We start from the raw sequence: 21,088 nt of genomic DNA, 5'->3' as shown, positions 1-21,088 counted from the left end.
CAATTAGCTTTCTGTTTACATGTAAAAATCTTTGTTTCTCTGAAGAGGAAGTCTTGTTTTACCCCTCACACTTTTCTTTTTTTGTTGTTCACAACCAATAGGTCACAAGACAAGTGGCTCAGTGCAAATGTGCAAAAAGGTTTCAGGTGGAGCAGATTGGAGAGAATAAATATCGGGTAAGGAAGAGAAAACTAGTCCTTTGTGGTAGTTGTTCCTCCTATATGGTCCTTCCAGGTGAAAGTAACCTGGCACACAGCTGACCAGATGGTCCCACCTTCCCTCTACCAACGCTTGGAGGACCAGAGCCAGTAGGACTTAAGATGTGGTCACTCTCTGTAGGTTCTAGAGGTCAGGTGTCCTGCTGGGCTAAGCTTAGTGCCCTACATAGTCCCATCTGAAAAATAGCGTCATATTTAGCTAACAGGCTTGTACTTGAGTTCCAGTATAGGAGACATATCGAAGTTCTCTCTTTTGCTGACCAAAGTCTTTAGGGAAATGGAGACACTTGTTCCATAAGATGAGGCAACAATTACCTGAAGACTGACGGATTACCCCAAAGTGCTGAGCATTGTGAGCCTGAGTGGCTCCCGAGCTCAGAGGTGGCTGGAGGAACTCTGTCAAGGTCCCAAAGGATGCTCTGTCTGCTCTGAGCTGATCACTAAGGGGACGCCAGCCTCAGTAGTCTTCCCTGGAAGGCTGTGCTGAGTGTGGACGTAATTGACCAAGAATGATGCTGTGTTCTAGCTTCTTTTGGGACCTGGCTTGGGGCATAGGAGGGATCTGAAACAGCACTTCTAAATATATTCAGCTTATCTGGATTCTCTGAAGTCCTAAGGAAAATCTAGGATTGGTAAAGAGGGTTCAGATTGTACAGCTTTTTGTACTGAGTTAGAAACAGGGAATCTAGGTTCCATCAGTATGTTAAAGTGTCTTCTAAGTACACCAAAACCACCCTGGGCTGCTCTTTAGCTGGCAAGTGTTGGGTGATTGTGCCTTGGATCCAGTCCAGGGCATCTAGTTAATAAAACTTTAAGCAATCTTGTGCTTGCTTATTGCTTTTTATTTTCTTGTTGTTGTTTTTTTAATGCCTTTGAGAGACATGAATTAACAAGAGCAATAGAGTGGAAAAGTTAGGTCTTAATTAATTTGTAAAACCACGCCCCTGTGGCAGGAGCTCTCGAAGAATATGCTTGAAGACTGGTAACGTGATTGCATGATTTTTGTTCCTTAGTGTTAATTTGACAAAATGTTCTCTGTTTTTTTTTTTTTTCTTCTATTTCCTCCATCCTTTACTCTTTTGTCTATAGTTCTTCCTCGGCAATCAGGTACAGTGTGCCTTGCAACATTCTCCTCGGTGGAAATGGTCTGTGTAGCTCGTGCTGCCTGTTCTTTGCTGTGGGGAGAGGACATAATCTGAAGCATGCCTGGGTCACATCTGGTTGTCTTACCAAGTGGAGAAACTGCTAACAGGGCTGATATTGTAAAGCTGTCTTAGCAGCAGGATAGAAGTACGTTATTTTTTAAAGGAGATGAAATTTTCCATTTAAAATTAGATTGGCTAAAAATGGTATTATGCTGGACTGAGTTTGAAGTAATGTGATTCAGGGGAATTTGAAGCTGTGGTATCGATCCAACGTGCTTCTAAAAGCAACCAGGTCTTATACTTCTGTTTTGGAAATCAGAATACCAAACAGCACAGTTCTGATTTATACCAGTCTTTTGACAGTTAACACAAATTTTATAATGTACAATAAATCAAAAAAGTCTTGGGGTACTTAAGTACTCCATCCATTTAAAGGCCTTATTAATATTTACTTGTATTTACATGTTTTATAATTATAAGGTGCCTGAGAACTATAGTGTAGCAGTCATGATTGGCCATAGCCTCAAGTGTGCTGATTATGTCCAGCCAGCCAAAATCTCAGGGATCAAATTAGACTTGCAAGAAAAGATTAAATGCTTTTGACTCCGCTTGGTAATTCTAACCATACAGATCTTTTGAGGGCTCTGGGGTCCTGTGCCTTCAAATGGAAGGAAGTTGCATGGGTAAAGTCTGTCTTGTGATATGAAATCAGAACCACTAAGAGTTTATTTGAGGCCTTCAGTCAATATTAGGTTCTAGGTATTGCAACAGTCATTCACTCCAATAACATTCTGGGCCAGTGGGAAGAACAGAGGATAGAAAGAAACTGGGTTTAAAATGTCATTGCATGAAAGTGCCAAGTCATACCTAAAAGTTGTACCTGTTTGCTAATAACCTGCACACACAGCCGGCGGGTCCTTGAAGTGGCAGTGACCTCCTCCTCTACTGCTCCACTGACAGTAAGGGTCAGACGAGTTAGCTCCAATATTGGAAACAGAGTCCTGGAGTTCATTTTGTGCATGAGGCACCTGAGACCCAAAGGATCCCATGCTGATAGTCACACAGCTAGTGTCAGAGCCACTGCAAGAACCCAGGTCACTGTAAGGGATTTTCCAGTGAAGAGAGGGAAACAAGTTACTGTCACCCCAAGACATTTCTGGGGCCTCTGCCTCACTGCCCAGCTTTGCCAGGTTTGCACAGCTCCCCATTTTTAGAGCTGCTATGGCCCCTTCTACTACTCTGGCCTCAACTTCCCCCCCCCCCCCCAGCCACTTTTGCTACTGGCTTGGATCAAACCCCCTTTTCCTTACAGCTCAGCAGAAACAAGTTAGAATCTTTCAGAGAGCACTTCAGAAAAAAAAAATAAGGACAAAAGAGGAATGAGTCAAATGAAGTAATTCTAAGCACTGACAGATAAAGTACAGGGCACAGTACTAATAGAAGGATAAGGTACTTCTTGGAGTCCCTTCCAGACTCTCGCTGTGGAGGATGTAGTGGCCCTTACTTCCTCCCTCTCCTCACCAAGCCAGAGAGAACCCCGACTAGTGACTCTGGCGTCACTGCTCTTGGTTGTGGTGGGATTCTCCGTTCCTCTTGCGGTGCCTCCCGTTTCTTCTGCTGGGCCAGCTGATGAGGGAGGCACCCTCAGAGGCCCAAGAGGCAGCTTCCTTCCCAGGACAGGACGTTTATTCCCTCACATCTCTGGGCACCCATTTCAGTGCTTTTTATATTACACCATGCTGTTGCTGTGGTCACTCTGTATAAAATCTTAACAACTGTAGATGAGAGATATAGTCATTCGAAAATGGAGTCATTTTCAAAGTAAAGGATTGGGGAGGGGGGTAATACTTTTTCAGTCACCTTGCTGCCTATATAAACAGTGCACTTGAGCCAGTGCAGAGTAATACAGAGAATTACTGCAAATATATTAATTTTCAGGGAGGTTGGTTATGTGTCTTTCTCAAACATCCTTTCTGGCATTTTCAATTTTTATGCCTTGTTTCAAAGTTGTGGTTCTCCTTTATAAATTTAAAAATGTAAATTAACTAATTAGTCCCTTCACTCCCCCGCCCCCACCCCAACCCCAGCATTCTCCTTGAATTAAATAATTTTAGGAATGCTATTTCTCCAACCAAATGTTTGATTTTTGTTTTGGGATCTCCACATGATTCTCTTTTGTTGCCTCTTATTTTAGGAAGAGGGTAATTTATTATGCAGTAGGAAACTCCATATGTTAACGGGGCTAAGAAATAGGGATGTTAGGTGAGGAAAGAGGAAAAAATAAATATCAGAAAGTCATACTTGTCTTAATCTCTGAAATTGATTGTTGAATACTATATAATCATGGTAGATTAAAATTTTATTTTCTTCAACTAAATTTTTTAGTAAAATTCTATAATCATTTGTTTAGCTGAAGAAACTTTTCTGCTTGGTGACCTCACAATTAGAGAATATAGAGGGCTTATTTCTGAAAACCTTGTGTGGAAAATCAGTTTTCCTTCTAAGCTCGTAATAATGATGGCTTTGCAAGGGTTTCCTTAAGGCTTGAAATAGTATTTGCTGTTCTTCATTTACCTTTTGAGCGCACTGTATTCAGAAGTTGACATATACTTTATGTCTACCATTTATGAAAGCAAACTAACGTAACAAAGAATTTTACTACTGGGTTTTAATTTGGGCAGAATGTTTAAAAGAACCGAGGTGAGCTAACATTTGTCCATCCTCTGCCCTGCCCCACAGTAGAGGCATGACTACCAAAAGCTAACTTGATCCCAAGAGAAAGACACTGGTCTTTACCTTGATATCTCAGCTGTTCCATGTTTTAAATTCTTTTGTGAAAAATGCCAAATAGTTAAAATTCTCCTGCAGACTGTCAAACTGTCATGTGTCATGTCTGAATACAGTCTGCTCTGGGAAGAAGGCCTCGGCCTGCTCTAGGACACAGTCACTCATCACTGTCCCCTTGGTCCTGCAGTTCGGAGACTCTCAGCAGCTGCGGCTGGTCCGCATCCTGCGCAGCACAGTGATGGTCCGAGTTGGTGGAGGATGGATGGCCCTGGATGAATTTTTAGTGAAAAATGATCCCTGCCGAGGTAAGGAACCTTCCTGAGCATAAATTACACATTAGGTACTCCCTCACTGCTGATCTTTATCTTTCATGCTTACACAAAGTGTTGCTAGTGGGTCTGTTTGGGTTTTACTTTGTTAAGCTACCTAGATGTCACTCCACCAGCACAGACTGGAACTTGAGGGTGCCTGAGTAGACCAAGAAGAGAAAGCAGGAGAGGTGGATGCTGTCAGGGGAGACATGTTTTGAGATACAGTAACAAGAATTAGGAATTTATTGGCATCTTCCAGTGTTTCGGTTTGAGCCGTTAAATTAACACTAGCCTGGAAAGGAGCCTAATGAAGCCTCTGAAGTTCCTGGTTAGTGCTCCTGATTCCTATGCCGGAAACTCGGGGAGGGTGTTGGGCTCCTCCCATGCAGGGAAGGACTGCGTCTCCCATGGCTAGGAGAGGGGATAATGAACACCTAGCCCTCAGCGCAGATGCTTCTAAGACAGGTGATCACTGAAGGAAGACCCTGGGATGCTGAACTTGAAAGGGTGGGCATGCCAGCCCAAAGGCAAAAGAAGATGGGAAATTTCATGCGAACGATGGCAGCTGCAGCTACAGGCATGTGAGGGCTGCAACAGAGGAGAGGGGATCAGGTTCCGGTGGCTAAACCCTCTTCAACTGCGGCCTTTCCCTTTTCCTGCTGGCCAAGCTGCATGTGGGTATACAGGAGGCTCCTCCACTGTCTGCCAGTTTGTCTTTCTTGACCAGTTTCTGCGTTTCCTGCTCTGTCTCTGTTTCTTTGTGTTTGTTTATTTTTTTATTCTAGTTCACCATCCTGGGAGTAAAATAAAGCGCTCTGATTCCAGCTCTTCGATTTCCAGTCAGTCTCCCATAGGTTGGCTTTTAAGCTTTGTCCCCCTAACCCACACCCCAGCCCACTGAGAATGGCTTTGCTTCTTAAACTGTGGTGCCTCTTGGCTCTGTGGCATCTGCTGCCTTTACGAATGCTTTGAAATAGCCAAGCCCTAGCTTTTCTAACTGTTATAAGTTGATGGAGCATAGAACCCTTCTGTTGAAACAGTACCCATGGAATTTGTTCAGAGTTTCTGTACATTTAACAAATACTTACACAGCTTTTTAGATGCCACACGCTGTTATAAGCAGTTTACATATGATAACACATTTACACGGCTATGAGGTGCAGACCAATATTGTCTCCATTTTACAGAATAGGAAATTAAAGCACAGAAAAGTTAAATAACTTACCTGAGGACAGACAAGTAATAAATGGCAGAGACAGGATTCAGTTCCAAGACAGTCTGGCTCTAAAGTGTGTTCTCCTGATCAAGGTGCCATGTGTCTCAGAGGCTGGCATACCCACCACCTCCCCTTTGTGTGTGTGGATTGCTGGTTCGGCCTGTGTAATTAAATTGGTGAGGCATATTTATAAACCTGGTAGAAATGTTTACAGTACAGTTACATAACTTCTTTGGAAGTGATTTATAGTCCCATTTTGAAGTGTTTAGAGCTAAAGGGTGCAGTTCTCACATGAATTCAGATATGCCCATAAGTAGCTTCTTTTATTTTAACTCATTCTGGAATTACTCCAGTAAACAAAAATAATTTTAATTAATTAAAAAAAAGTTAATTTTAAAAGCACCTATTCTGATAAAAACTTGAAAGTGTTTAATCATTTTTAGAAGTTACTATGTTGCAAACTAATTTCCTTGATATAAAAGTCCTCTTTCATGGTTTTACATCAGGAGCAGGAGCAATGTATATATAGGATTTTAACCATAACTCAGTAAGACAACATTATTTTTTTTCTAAACCTATTAGTAAGATTTTGGGGTTTTTTTTGTTTGGTTCGTGTTTTTTTGTGGGGAGGGTCTTGTATGATTGGACTAAACAAATAAACAGAAGAGATACTGCATGTGACATTTTGGAATCTGGTTGCCTGTTTGCTGCCTGCTTTACTTGCTCTGTTTACAATAACTTTATGCTGATGGCCAAGGGGAACACTGCTTGCTTTGTCCTTACATTAATAGCTAAAAACTGGAACCCCAAGAAAGTTTGGGAGGGCCGTCTAGTACCTGTATTCTGTGGAAAATAGTAGCCTTTTCAGCATCCCTTGGAGAAAACAAGGTAAGGCTTTCCTCTATGCCTCTCCAGGAATGACCTCCTAGCACTCAGTAATCCTCTCGATTGGGCTGATTGCAGAGTACAGAACTGCCCAGCAGTCTTAGTTATCATAACTCTACCAGTGACAGGATGAGTATTTCTAATCAAAAAATTGCACTAGGAGGTGAACACTTACGGGCTGTGGTGGATGTAAGAAGTGACTGGGGAGGGCATGAATATCACAAAGAGGAGAGTTCTTGAAGCTATCTAGGATTCTGTGAAGATTCATGTGGCTTCGAGAAGCACCACTTAGGGTAGATTTTATATTCATTTGTGTTGCATTTCCTTGGCTGTCTAGACCATAGAGAATGTTAGACTGAGGATAGAACAAAATTTATGACAGTATAATACTAACACACACAGTCATTTGTTACCTCCTGCTATATAGCTGCTTAAAAAGGTGAGTGAGAGAGGCGCCTGGGTGGCTCAGTCGGTTGAGCATGACTCTGGTTTGTGCTCATGATCTCATAGTTCGTGGATTCGAGCCCTGTGTCAGGCTCCAGGCTGGCAGTGCAGAGTCTGCTTGAGATTCTCTCTCTCCCTGCTCCTACCCCACTCACTCTTCTGTCTCTCAAAATAAATTTAAAACAAAAAGTAAGAGAGGAGCGCCTGGGTGGCTCAGTCAATTAAGCATCCAACTCTTGATTTCAGCTCAGGTCATGATCTCCTGGTCATGAGTTTGAGCCCCACCTAGGGCTCTGTGCTGACAGCGCAGAGTCTGCTTGGGATTCTCTCTCTCTCTGTCTCTCTCTGCCTCTCTCTCTGAAAATAAACTTAAAAAAATAAAGTGAGAGAGCTCTCAAACCGCGCATTGCTTTAGCCAAACATACAGTGAAAATATTCAACTAGGTAGGTTCCCAACACTGCCAAAATTGGAGGTTTCAGTTTCTGAATTCATCCATGGCAAAGGAGATCATGATGTTTTGGATAGAGATGAAAACAGTGCCCTGCCTAAGAACAGATCTACTTTTAGGGTACTATATATGTTTTTGAGCACTAGACAAATTAGTTCCTCCAAATAAGTGGAGATCTAGAACACTTCATTCATGAAGATTTAAAAGACAATTTGGCTTAGAACTGATTGTTTTCCTTTTCTTTTTATTGTTGTAAAATATACATAACATAAATTTACCATCTTAACTATTTTCGAAGCGTTCAGCAGCATTAAGTACATTCACACTGTTGTGCTACCATCACACATCCACAGAGCTCTTTTTATCTTGTAAAACTGAACTTCCATATCCATTAAACAGGAGCTAAGAACTCAATTGTGACTGGCCATCCTGTTCTAGCCAACATCATGTGGCCAGCCTAAGTCCCTTAGAAAATGGTGGCCCCTTTGGTGTTGAAAAACTAGAATGGTTGCCTTCGGGCCCTGGTCTCCAACATGTGATCTTCAAAAAATTACAGTCAAGTGTTTTTGGAAAACACCAGCTTAAAGCTAAGGCAGGTTTCTTTACTGTAGGTCTCCCTAGAGCTCACAAAATGCTAATCTCATTAAGGCTCTTCCAAAGGGGGAAGGTGTTTATTGAGCTCTTTTTGTAGGAACCCTCTCAGAAAACCTTAGTTTGGGAAATTCTGCTGTAAACAATGGAAGACCATGGAATGATTTTGAGCCATTTAGAGTTATCAGGTTTTTATTTAGAAATTCAGTTCTAGGGGATGAGATGAGAAATGAGACCAGTTGGAAGCCTGTTCTATCCCGTGCATGGTGGAGGAGATGGCCCATGATCCACATAAGTGTAAGGAGGTTTGGGGGTGTGGGAATGCACTGGGGATTTGAGGAGCTTTAGAGGATAGAATCAGGAGGCCAAACTGCCATCAGGAAGGAGAGACCTACACTACCCCCCTGGTTTCTGGCTCTGATCATGTCTAATCAGTCACTGGGTATAAGATTCTGTGATCCAGCAAAGGGTCTGCGCACGGGACACGTTTGGAGTCAGGCACAACTGTATGATGGCAATGAGGTGTCAGGTCGGTGAGCTCATCGCCACCGGGTTCAAAAGCTAAGAGGGAGAACAGGACTACAGACAGAAGCAGGGGACATCAGTGTTTGATAATGGGCGGGAAGGAGGAAAAGCAGGAGAGAGAGTGTCCTGGGAGCCAAGGGAAGAGAGTATTTCAAGACAAGAGCAGTTATCCCCCCACACGGAAATTACAACAGCAGAGAGGTGTTTTTACTTGTCAGATTATTAGATTTTTATCTGTACATGTATATGTGTGCACATGTGAATAACAGCATTAGCCAGAAGGAAGTAATTTCAGTATACTCCTGCATTATTTTGGAGAGTGTATGTTGGTATAAAATTTGGGAGATCAGTTGAGAAGTATCAAAAATCTTGTGTGCATCCTTTCTCCCCAGAAAATGCACTTAACAGAAATTTATCCTAAGGAAATCATCATCGATATGCACAAAAACCTTTTACGAGTAGTTTGTCACGACATTGTATATGATGTTTGAGAAATTGTAAGCAAATTAGAAATATAACTAGTAGGGTTGGTTAAATAAATTGATGTCCATATGATGAAATAAGGCCATGCAGCTAGTTGAAATTATGCAAGACCTGTCAAGCATGGAGGAATGCTCCTGATGTTTTTGTATTAAATTATATATGTACACATACACAGTTGTGCACAGGAATAAAGACACACCCATCATTGTAAGTGATGTCCCTTAGGTTGTAAGATGAAGGAATTTTTATTCTCGTTGTACTTTTCTGTATATTTCAACCTTTGTACAGTTTAAAGCTATCAGTAATAACTTGGCAGAGTGATTTAGGTGCTGTGGTGGGGACGGGAGCCTGAGTGAGGTAAGGGACGAGTGGAGAACCGCTAGTGTAGATGAGGATGTGAGGAGCGTGGGGCGGGGAGAGAGCTCAGGTGGAGACGTGGCTTCTAGTCCCAGCCCTACCACGGCTCTCCTTGACCTCAGCCTTGTGAGTGCTTCAGTTCCTTTGTCTGTGACAGGGATGCTAACAGGTCCCTGGTGACAGTCAAGTGCCCTACTGCATGTGATGACATTCTGTAAATTGTGCAGTGCACGAGCAACATGATATCATATCATTACATTTTAAATGTAATGCTGTGGCGCTCACCTGAGGTCCTGCTTCAGAGTCTTCCTCTTGTATCACTCTGTTGTTTTTGTCTGGGGGAGCCGGTGCACAAGTAAACTGTTAAATGTTTACTAGGTTTAAATTACACGACTGAAGTTCTGTACAGCTCAGGGACATAAGCATTTCTTTTGGGGTGAATCCTCAGCTAAGTAATGATTTTTATTCATCACTATTATCTTAGTGCCTTTGTTGTGTGTCCACTGTTACGCTGGGCACTTCAGCAAACACAAAATAAAGAAATGTAAGTCCTGAACCCACAGTTATTAGTGATGAGAAGTCTTACTGAAGTTCCCATGTTAGTGCTGAAGGAAATTCTCTTGGAGAATCTTTAGTGTAGACACAGGGGAAAACACTGAAGTCCAGAAAATGCATGAGTACAGAACCCAAGGACAAGGAATGAGCCTTGAGGGGCACATGCTGTTGGGGCCTGAGGAGGAAGGAAACAGCGTTCATAGGCCATCGAGACAATGGGATCAGCTGGAGGAAACTGAGGCCCAGGGCAGGAAGACCTGGTTGGTAGCTGAGCCTAGATTGTAACTCAGGTTTTGATACCCACATTGGCCCTTTTAACCTGACGCTTTGATATGTTATGTCAGCATAATATATTGAGAAGAATTTGATCTAGGAATTTGGTACTACGCTGCTTGGACACCCATGAAACCTGATTTAAAATCTCATTGTACCAAAATTCCTCAGTTCCCTTGAAGACCTGCAGGTTTGGGCAGAAGAGGGGGGTGGGCACAGGTACCTCAAATCTGCTAAACCCATGGTTCCTTGCCAGAGTGAAAAATCTTACTAGAAAAGAATGACAAACATTTTGTTTATAACAGTTCTTTTCCCAAGTTTCACCAGAGGTCCTGTTGTTCAGATCTATCTAGCGTATTCTAAAAAGTGAGCAGTTTAGGATAGATGAAGGAGGGAGGAAGTTATTACAGGATAAACCCTTTTGGTGAGAAATAATCTAAGGACATATTCCAGAGGAATTATTTCTTTTAAATTAGCAGTGTCTTTCACATTTAACATTTACATTGGTCATCCTTGGAATCCTCTGACTGAATCCAAATTTTAAGTTCTGGTTATACAGCTCCAGAAAGCCATGGGACAGCACCTGTTGGCCTTCAGAGCAGTTTCCAGATCACCTCCCACCTGACATTCCTGCCACTCACCATTGTCCCTTAAGCTTCTTGTCGCTTTCAGTTTTTGATCTCACATTTCTCACTGGCAAGTTTTGTGCATGGTCTCAATCTTTCTCTCTCTCCTCCCACATGTTTACTTCTTAATGATTTTATCCCAGTCTTTTTACCATCCTGAGTTCCTGGACCGCTTCCCTGGGGATTGTTAGCAACTGAATTCAAATAAGAGTCTGGACAATGTTGATTGCAATGATCTGTTTTTCTCCACTGTCCTGCAAAAATCTGAGCAAAAAGTACACATGTACTATGAGAGAGAAAAGAGGGGTTTTGATCTAATGTCAGAGGTTTGTGCACTGCTGCATCCGCTTTCTTTGACCCGTTACGGTGTGCTTACCCCAGGGGACAGTGACATGGCAAGATCATTACCACAGAATGAGATGCTACCTCTTATATAAAATTCTTTATCATGGCAAACCAATGAGGCTTATTACTTCATTGCTATGGGTAAGAATCATGACAGACTGACAAATCATGAATTTATTTTAAAAGAATCCACAGATAGTACTAAATCTATAACTTAATAGCTGTTATCATGGGGTCAAGCAGCTGTATGACTATCAAAGACACATTTTTTTTTTTTTTTAAGATTAACTGACATTGTATGTGTGTGTTTGTTCCTTTTTAGCACGAGGTAGAACTAACATCGAGCTTAGAGAGAAATTCATCCTGCCTGAGGGGGCATCCCAGGGAATGACCCCTTTCCGATCACGGGGTCGAAGGTCCAAACCATCTTCGCGGGCTGCCTCCCCCACCCGCTCCAGCTCCAGTGCTAGTCAGAGTAACCACAGCTGTACATCCATGCCGTCTTCTCCAGCCACCCCAGCCAGTGGTACCAAGGTATGTACTGACACTGACCTCTCTTATGGCCTTTGTCCCTGTTCCCATATTTACAGAAGTTTGGTGTTAAGTGTAGCCTCTGAACGCCTCCAGCCAGGAGAGGAACATGAAGATACACTGACCAAGCTCTACCTAGACCAGTCTCTCCAGGCCACAATAGAGAACAGGACCTTTAAGATTTTACTTTGAAGGACATTATTAAAATATGAACTCAGATCGTTAAGTCAGAAACACTTCTTTCCACATAATCTCCCATCCAGAATTACTAATTTTGGAAATCCAGGCACTCTCTGTGCAGCTGAAGCCAGCAAATAAATTTGGTTGTTTTGATGGGTTACTTATAAAGTATGGCTGTTGCCTTTCTGCCTGGTCCCTTTTATCCTGTTAAACTGATGCACGTTTTGTTTTGTTTTCTGTTTCTTTAAAATTCAGTGTCTTCTATTTATTTTTTGTGTTCCCAATTTGCTTCCTTTCTGTTCCATTTTCAATTGTTCCCATCCTTCCCTTTGGATTTCCGTTTCGCAGACTCCACTTCAGTTCCCTCGCTGTTATGACAAACCCTGGTTGGTAAACAGTAAAGCTGGCACCCCTGTCAGGGACAGCCATTATCCTGACCTCCAGCTGCCCAGCCCCGAGGTAGAGTATGGTTTTGCTGACTAAGGACACGGTCACGACGAGGCCCTCGCTAATGCCAAGAACTGGATCGGCTCCTCTTCCTGACACAAGTCCATGCTCTTTTCCATCTGTGTGGTGCTTGCTCTCACAGCCGATTCATCTAGTCAAGTGCTTTTCAGGGGTTTCTAACTCGGATTCACCAAAATTGGAGATAAACAAGAGATGCCTAAAACTGGATTAACAACTTGCTGCCAGTGTTTAGAATGATGTTTTTCCAGGGTGATGAACAATTGTCATTCCTGGTGATATGTTGATGGATATTATTTATAAAACTCGGGCCTCTCGGAGTCTCCAAACCTCAGATACACAGACGAGTTATGAACACTTGAAATTCAACTACGGTGCATGTTCAGCAGTGTTCTATCTTTGCTAGAACAGAAGAGTGGCTGGCGTCCCCTGCCCTGAGCCACGTCCTCAGGGTGGTTGATACTGCCAAACTGGTGTGAGGGGCGGGTGCTGCCTTCTTCAGCCAAACACCGCATCAGCGAACACTGCTCCAAGGCTCAGATTTTAACTTCTGAATTTAAGTCACGCGGATGTGTGACTAGTGGCCTAGTCACTTCGGTGTCTGAAGCCTTGATTTGAATACACATGCTGGCAGTTAAGCATGTTTGAGTGCAGTCATTAAAATGCCCAAAGCATTTGTGGAAGAGCAGTGTTTCAGAAACAAAACATGGGCTAGTGGCTTGTCTGATAGCGGGAAAATTTGCATTCTAGCTCCTGCTGGGAAATACTGGTTCCTTGTGCCTCAAAAGATAGCATTGCCTTCAGTCATGCAAAGCTTCAGCCCCAGAAGGCGAAGGCGGGAGATGTAAGAAGCCAGTGCCTGTGAATGGGCTGCTGCTTTGGGATTCATCCGCTCTGAGCTAAAGCTCCAGTTCAGAAATCTGTCTGGTTTAGAACATGATCTGGGGACCTCCTGCCACCAAAACCCCAGGACTCTACCTGCTTATCTTGCTTTCCTTCTTCCTTAATGGCTCCAGTTTCATGAAAGTCTCAAAAGTTCTAAAATTTTAAATGTATTTATGAAGTACAAAATGCTCACAGGATTCTAATAGATCAGCCTTTTTGTTTCATCTTAAGGCTTTACCTTTTGCTCATTTCGAGGTTTCATCTTTCCTTACCTGTGGGTATTTTCTACAGGCCACATCCCGACGTGGACTCCAGCCCAGGGCCTCCAGGGCTGCGGTCTCGCCAGCGGCATGCTCACGAGCAGTAGCTTCTGAAACTGGTGCTCCTCCTCCTGTGTGGGCCAGGAGCATTTGCGCTTGACTGTTAATCACTTTCTGTCGCTTTTGCTTTTTTTCCCTAAATTAAATATGAGAAACACAGTGAAAACAGGTTGCTTTACTCTTCCATTTGTATGAACATCTTAAAGGTCCTGGAAAACAGTTTACACAATTTATTTCAAAGAAAAATTAGAATAGTGTTATGGTATGAGTGATATTTAAAACAGACTTAAAAATTCTTAATGAGGACTTCCAAATTAAGTCTACTACTGTCTTAAAAAAAAAACAAAACAAAACACTCAAATGGGAAATGTTTCTCCTGCTGGTAGCAGTAGTAATAACGTGTATCTGTCCAGCTCTTTTTCCATTAGGAAGTGCTTCTACACATGATTTATTCATTCGGCAAGTTTTTATTGAGCCCCTCTTCTGTGCCAGACACTGTTTTAGGTGCTGAGGATGTGACAGTGAACAAAGTCCCTGCTTTCATGGAGCTTACACTTTAATACAGGCGAGACAAACCACAAACAAGGATATCTATTGTATGTCAGGTGGTAATAAGTGATATGCCAGAAAATAAAGCAGAGGAAGAAAACAGAAAGTTAGAGTGTCACTCTAGTAGTAAGGCAAGACCTCTCTGATGGGTCATTCAGCCAAGCTGCCCAAAAGAAACAAGGGAGTGAGCCACACAGAAACAGGGTGGGAGGAACAGTGAGGAGACCATGGTGGCTCAGTGGATTGAAAAAGAAAGAGTGTGCTTATCTGCAGTTTTTCCAGTGAGGGAAATGGACTGAAAGATCTTGGTTTGACTGAAGTTCCTGCACCCATCCAGTGAGAGAAGTTGGATTGATATTGGCATCTTCATATGAAATATTTAGAGCTAGAACGCATGTTTGAAATTTCTAGCCCCAACACTTCGACACTCAGGATTATTTGGATTTTTTTTGGCCATTTCTGGTGGAAATTTGTCAGTAACTTTCTAGTAGAAATATAGAAGACATTATGAAATTTTGAATTGGAACATAAGACCTTTTCTGGGGTGGAATCCTCAAACTATATGACCTAGGACACTTTCAAAAATCTTTGTTTTCCTGGACTTTTAATTTGCTTTTCAATCAGTTAGGTGTAAGGAGGCTTAAATAGACCTTTTCAGATTGAATTTCAAAAATTTCACCTAGTAAGTAGAACTTGTTGAAAAATTTTTTTAAGGTTATTCCATCAACAGGGAGCAAGCTGAAACGACCAACCCCAGCCCTTCACTCTAGCCGCACATCCCTCGCTGGTGATACCAGCAATAGTTCTTCCCCAGCCTCCACAGGTGCCAGAACGAATCGAGCAGGTAAGTGCCTGCCCCCATCCACGTGCACTGGGGTGAAAGGGGAAGGGGAGTGGCCAGGCTAAGAACTGGGGGACAGCAGCCTCTGGGTGGTGCTTCACTCTTCCCCAAGGAAAGCAGATAATGAGAGCAGCACACAGATGTGATGTCCAAAGAGAGACCTGCAGATTTTCTGCTGCTCTTTCCTTTCCCTCCTGCCACTGTAGCTGCCTGCAGCCATGCCTTCTGAGAGCAGATGTGTCCACAGCTAAAGCCAGGCCCCTGTTCTTGACCAGAAATGACTGTATTTGAGAGAATCTAAAAGGCAGGAGGGACCTCCTGAAGTGGGCTTTTCCTCAGAAGGCCACCCAGTGTTGGGGCTGGCAGTTGGCTAGTAATTTTTCCAACATTCTGCATTTATTATAGCCACTGGCAAGCAGAGAACATCAGGGAAAGATCGCATCTGTTCACCTGTTGATATTCCCCATGCAAGTCCAGGAATTGGCCTCATTTCTGGCTTTCTGTTTGCCTGCCCGACCCCCCACCCCTGCTAGCAGGCTCTCCTCTATGCCCAGGTGACTGAGCAGCCCCACTCGGCACTACTCTGTGGTCAGCACACGAGGTCACTGTGCTGAGAGAAGCTGCTGTCTAATCCTTAGGAGGCAAGCTTCTCAAACAGAATCACAAAGCCCGAAAAGGTTTCACTGGCTGCTGTGTAGATGAAAAGATGGGGTCCAGAAAGGCTCTGATCTGCCCAACATCACACAGCATATCTGGTGGTATTTACATCAGAGCCCTAGCCTCTGGTCGCTTGTCCTCACCACCCCCCATGTTGTCTCTATTAAGTCTGCTGCTTTATTCTCAAATTCCAGACCCTAAAAAATCAGCCAGTCGCCCTGGGAGTCGGGCCGGGAGTCGGGCCGGGAGTCGGGCCAGTAGCCGGCGAGGAAGCGATGCCTCTGACTTTGACCTTTTAGAGACACAGTCTGCTTGTTCAGATACTTCGGAGAGCAGTGCTGCAGGAGGCCAGGGCAGCTCCAGAAGAGGGCTAAACAAGCCTTCCAAAATCCCGACCATGTCTAAGAAGACCACCACTGCCTCCCCCAGGACTCCGGGTCCCAAGCGATAACACTGTACAAGCACCCCCAAGCCTCTATCCACTTTGAAGCCTGCTCCGTACATTGGGTGTATATTTATTCTGAACAGGAGAAGTTATATTGTTAAAAGTGTAAAAGAATAATTGTGTTATGAAGCTGCCTTATTTTTTTTCTTTTTGTAAGTTACTATTTTCATGTGAATATTTATGTAGATAAAATTCACCTCCTGGTAACCCTGTAATGGATGGGGCCCAGAAATGAAATATTTGAGAAAAACAAGTGAAAAGGTCAAGATGAGAATGTGTATTAAAAAAAAAAAAAAAATGCCTCTAAATAGGGTTTCTGCGCGGTGCAGGGTTGTAAACCTGCTTTATCTTTTAGGATTATTCCTAAATGCATCTTCTTTATAAACTTGACTTGCTGTCTCAGCAAGATAAATTATATTAAAAAAATAATAAGAATCCTGCAGTGTTTAAGGAACTCTTTTTTTTGTAAATCACAGACACCTCAATTAGCAAGAACTGAGGGGAGGGCACTTCTAATTGCTTTTTCCAATGTTTTTAATGCTGTGTGATTTTAGCTGAGGAGAGGGAATCTCCTCTAGGTAATGTTTGCACATGATCAGCAGAAGGAGTTCATCGCAATACTCTGAATCCTGTTTCAGTACTGGGTGTTTAAAGGACAATAGCTGCTAGAATTCAGGGGTAAATGTGACTGTTCCGAAGATGTCAGAACATTGGGGTTTTTAAGAGTCCTGGTTTGTAACTTTCTATTCAACCCAGCCACCAATAACTCCTGTGCTCACCAGGACCCAGGCCCTTGGCAAGGGGACACTCCTTGGTGGCACTGTGAATTACAGATTTGTTTATCTGCATTTTTCCTATTTATTTAAATGGTCGATCAACTTCCCACAAACTGAGGAATGAATTCCACGAGCTTATTCTGAAAATGTGGACATAAGACAAACATTTGCTCGTCCTTTAAAGGAGTTCACCAGCACACTTGTTATCAAGTCCCGTTTGCTTCCGTCTTTTTTTGTGCGTAATAAAGTCAACTGACCAAGTGACCATGAAGAGGGGCTGTCTGGGGCTCCCGTTTTTTAGCTGCTGTTCCTCTTCAGCTCCGACCATGTTGCTGTGTAATTATCTCAATTGGTTTTAATTGAGGCAGAAACTGAAGCTCTACCAATGAACTGTTTAAAAACAAGACACACTTTTGTATTAAAATTGCTTGCAGTAACAAATTTGTATTTCCTGATTTTCTTCTCAACTATTATATATAACATGTTACTCTGGGTATGATTGTGTTTTAGATACTTAAATGCATTATTCAGATCAAAACATCTTGGTGGATAAATTAAGGAGCTCATTAACAGATTTTTTTTTCCTGTTTATTTCATCCTTGTTAATTTTAACAAAGCAACAAAGAAATAATCAGACTATTGTTAATGTAAATCTGTAGGGTATCTGCTCCACTTAGGTGATTACACAAATAGCAATATGGAAGAAAACTTCTGTAGTAGAAATCAACCAAGAGATCCTGGGTTTGAGAGGATGGGGCTGATTTCCCACAGTATGCTGAGATATCTGGTTAAATGACAGAATTTCAGAAGTGGATGCCAAATTGGTCACCAAATCTAGCTCCTTTCTTTTGCAGATGGAGACACCGGGGTGGGAAAGAGGGTTATTTGCCTGAGATCACAGAATTAATAAATGGCAAAAAATGGACCTTGAATCAAATCCTTGATTCCCTACTCAAGTCTCGCATTTCTATTTCCTCCAGCCCCTATTTGGCTTTATAATAATTAGAACAGCCAAATATCAATTCTAACAGAAGGAATTAGGCTAAGAAGTAAAGAAGACAAGAGGTAGGTAAAGGGTTCAAACTCAGGCTACCAGTGTTTCTGACCATTAGGCCATACTCCTCATGTGATCAGGAATTTGGTGAGATGCATAGGTGTTTGCCAAAGCTGTTTGAGGCCAGATATCTGGATTAAAAACAATCCATCCTAATGGATTCTGAAGGAAGTGCTTATCTGTTCCCCTGGAATTAAGTATCTTCAAGCTGCCAGAACTGTGTAGGATAGTGTTTTCACCCAAATTTACTTCCCCTCTAGGCCTCCTGGCAGTGGAAGCATATTTAAAACACTTGACCTCCATCCTTTTCAGATTCTGGACTGTAATCATTTGTTGTTGTTTTTACCAAGTAATTCTGATTTCTCTCAGCCTGTGCAACAAAGGTCACCTAGTAGTGGAATCTATACAAAGTGCATTTCCATTTAACAAACACCCATATGCAAGGCCATGTAGAGAATGTAAGGGTGCCAGAAAAAATTAACAGTTCTGGGATACAGGTGCTAAACACGTGATACAAATTTGGTGTCTGCTGGGTAGCGCTACACGAGTCCCTGGGGTTTTCAACGATGCAGTAACAACAGCTGGCCATTATTGACTGTGATAGGCCTGTGCTAAGTGCTCCGTGTACAAGCCAGCTACTGTGACCCCCATTCACAGATGAGAAACAGCCTGAGAGGTTCAGTAACCTGCCCAAGGTTACAGCGTTACCAGGCGGCTGGGAAAGCCCTTGTTTGACACTATCTCTCAAGAAATCTTCCCCCCCCTCAGTTCCCTTCCAGGGCCGGAGTTCCAGGATTCCACTCACATCCCCACCCCCACTTCCCAGCTCCTTGTCCTCTGCCCATCCAGGCACTTTACCGGGCCCTCGGTGGGAGCACAGCCTTCCTTCTGCCTCCCCTTAAGACTGTATATTCATCAGACTGTCGCCGCTGTTGTGGGGGGCCCTTGGAGTCAGGGAACTGTCAGCTTCATCTCTGGCTCAGGGCAGAGCACAGAGCAGCCCACAGTGGTTGCCGCTGAACTGAATTTCAGGGAGACGCCATTTGGAATGACTGAAACCTGATGTTTAGGTTTATGGGAATTTGAGGCCTGTTGTTTAAAGAACACAGCTATCTCTGCTCACCCTTAATTGAGATCAGTGATTCCTGTTATAAGAATCCGCCCAGCCCTGGGCTGCTTACAGTCTAGCTGGAAGCCCAGTGTTGCACAATACGCTACCTGAGGACTCCAGGCTAGATCTGAGGACCCGGAGGATGTGGTGTGAACTCAAAGGGGAGTGCAGAGGGCTGGCCAGAGAAGGACAGTGAGGAGGACAGGAGATTCAGAAACCCTGAACTAGCCTGACACAGGGATACCCCCTTGACCCTGCCCCTGCCCCAGTATGCACTCACCAAGCCCTGGGGATGCAGCCTGCTAAACAGCTTCTCCTCTGCCCTCTACCCCGTCACCGGAAAGGATCATGGTCATTGCCCACCCCATTACTGTACTTGCCTCCATCTGTGGGCCCTGACTCTAATCTTCATCCCTGCAATCCATGTTCCCCTCTGCAGCGGACTCTGCCTTGGGCACTTTCAGTGGTGAAGCTGCCGCATCCTTATGGGGCTTATAAGCAGTGCGGAAATTTACCCGTTGGAAAAAAGGCAGACCAGGCATGGGCTTAAAGCACCAACAAATGATTGGTTCGATTTAGAATGTGAGAGAAAAGTCTTGATTTTTTAAAAGTTTGAAGTGATGATGGGAATCTTTAAAGTTCGGTGGACTTCTTGTTTCTTTTGAAGTTTCGTATTGAATCCACACTGGGGCCACCATAACCATCTGTTGTCCGGAGCCCTCATCTAGTCTCCCTGCAAGGTCCTTTGGGTCCGTATCTTGCCAGCCACTCAAGCCTCACCCTCACCCTGGCCATTTGTTTCCCAGGCTTTCCAGGCTCCACTGAACAGCTCACCTGCAGGGGAAGTCCCTTAACTTCCATGTGCCTCAGTTTCCTCATCTGTTAAAAGAGGGGGTTGAAACGGCATCTACTCTATATGTGCAAGCATTCAAGAAGTGACGCAGACCTTGCCTGGCACATGGTAAGTGCTAAGTGGTACCTGCATTATGCTCCCTGGAGTCCTGTGGCCTCGACACCAGCTGTTTCCTCTGCCTGGAAACTGCTCTCCAGCTCTCCCTCTGCCCTTTCCTGTCATCCCAGGCCGATTCCTTCCAGCCTTCCGAGCTCAGTCTAGGTGTCACTTCCTCCCAGCTCACCGCCTTAGCCATAGATGAATCAATGTAGTGAGAGGGCGCCCAGGAGGAGCCGAGTGTGCAGAAGGGGGCTGAGTCAATAACGAGTTTCCGTGTAGAGTCTTCTTTCTCTTGCAAGCCTCTGAAAGCCGCGACAATTAAGACGCGTAAAGGGCGGCTCCCGGGCGCTCTGGAAGGGCCCCAGAGCTCCCTGGCGCAGTTGGAGGCGGATGCGCGTCTCCCTCCTGCGGGAGGCGGGATCAGCACTGAGGGGTCCCCAGGGCACACAGCGAGAGCTGGCGGTGACAGTGCGGTCGCCGGAACATGGGGGAATGGGGGGTCTCGCCTGGGGCGCTAGCCAGGAGCACGCGGGAACCAGGTGGGTGGCACGCACGCTGGGAGCAGAGACTGAGCAGGTGTCGCGAAAGAAGCCTCCAATAGCGCGTGCAAAGGGACAGCGGGCAAGGAGCCGGGTGGCCAGCGAGGAACTGCGATGGAGGCTGATGGCAAAGGAACGCGTCTCACTCTCCGGGCACGACTGGCACCTCGGGGCCTCTCTACCTCTAGACCCTACTGAGGCTTTTCTTCGTGTCTCGTGGAGCGACATTCCGCGCACTAAGGCGGGACTGCGGGGTCACTCCAATGGTGGGACGCAGGCCCCGGATCCCGCCCGGTCTAGAGTGCTGGAGGACACGCCCTGCGGGAGCGCAGGGCCCTCATTTCTCCCGACTGCCCCGCTACCCTCGTGTCCCCAGGCCGAGGCCCCCCGCCCGCCCGACGGTGCCGGCTGGGAGGGGAGCCCAGCACGACCCCGACGACCCGGCAGCTGGACAGGGGACCCCTCGCCGGACCAGCCCACCACTGAACAGCGGACGGCATCTCGGCGTCACCACCACCTGCTGCACCACCCGCGCCCCACCGCCCCTTCCCCCTGGCTTCGGTCCGGCGGCCT

At 44.5% G+C, this 21,088-nt stretch overlaps 1 protein-coding gene across 31 annotated transcripts in view; it reads left to right on the top strand.

Annotated features, from left to right (window-relative positions):
- Positions 1-17,300, top strand: part of MACF1 (microtubule actin crosslinking factor 1) — a 330,331-nt gene extending 313,031 nt beyond the window's left edge. For 16 of the 31 annotated variants that reach the window (XM_060623642.3, XM_060623631.3, XM_060623628.3 and 13 more), the window contains 8 exons: positions 102-176; positions 1,308-1,325; positions 4,338-4,455; positions 5,247-5,315; positions 11,533-11,744; positions 12,270-12,380; positions 14,855-14,984; positions 15,833-17,300. In XM_060623642.3, coding sequence (XP_060479625.3) covers positions 102-176; positions 1,308-1,325; positions 4,338-4,455; positions 5,247-5,315; positions 11,533-11,744; positions 12,270-12,380; positions 14,855-14,984; positions 15,833-16,089 — 990 coding nt within the window. In that variant the 3' untranslated portion in view covers positions 16,090-17,300. Of the gene's footprint in view, positions 1-101; positions 195-1,307; positions 1,326-4,337; positions 4,456-5,246; positions 5,316-11,532; positions 11,745-12,269; positions 12,381-14,854; positions 14,985-15,832 lie in introns of all 31 variants that reach the window. The other 15 variants (XM_060623650.3, XM_060623640.3, XM_060623652.3 and 12 more) reach the window with 8 other exon arrangements.
- The last annotated feature ends 3,788 nt before the right edge of the window (positions 17,301-21,088 follow it).

Source organism: Panthera onca, chromosome C1 (genome assembly GCF_046562875.1).
Source record: "Panthera onca isolate mPanOnc1 chromosome C1, mPanOnc1 haplotype 2, whole genome shotgun sequence".
NCBI lineage: Eukaryota > Metazoa > Chordata > Mammalia > Carnivora > Felidae > Panthera > Panthera onca.
This window is presented reverse-complemented; position numbering and strand designations above follow the sequence as displayed.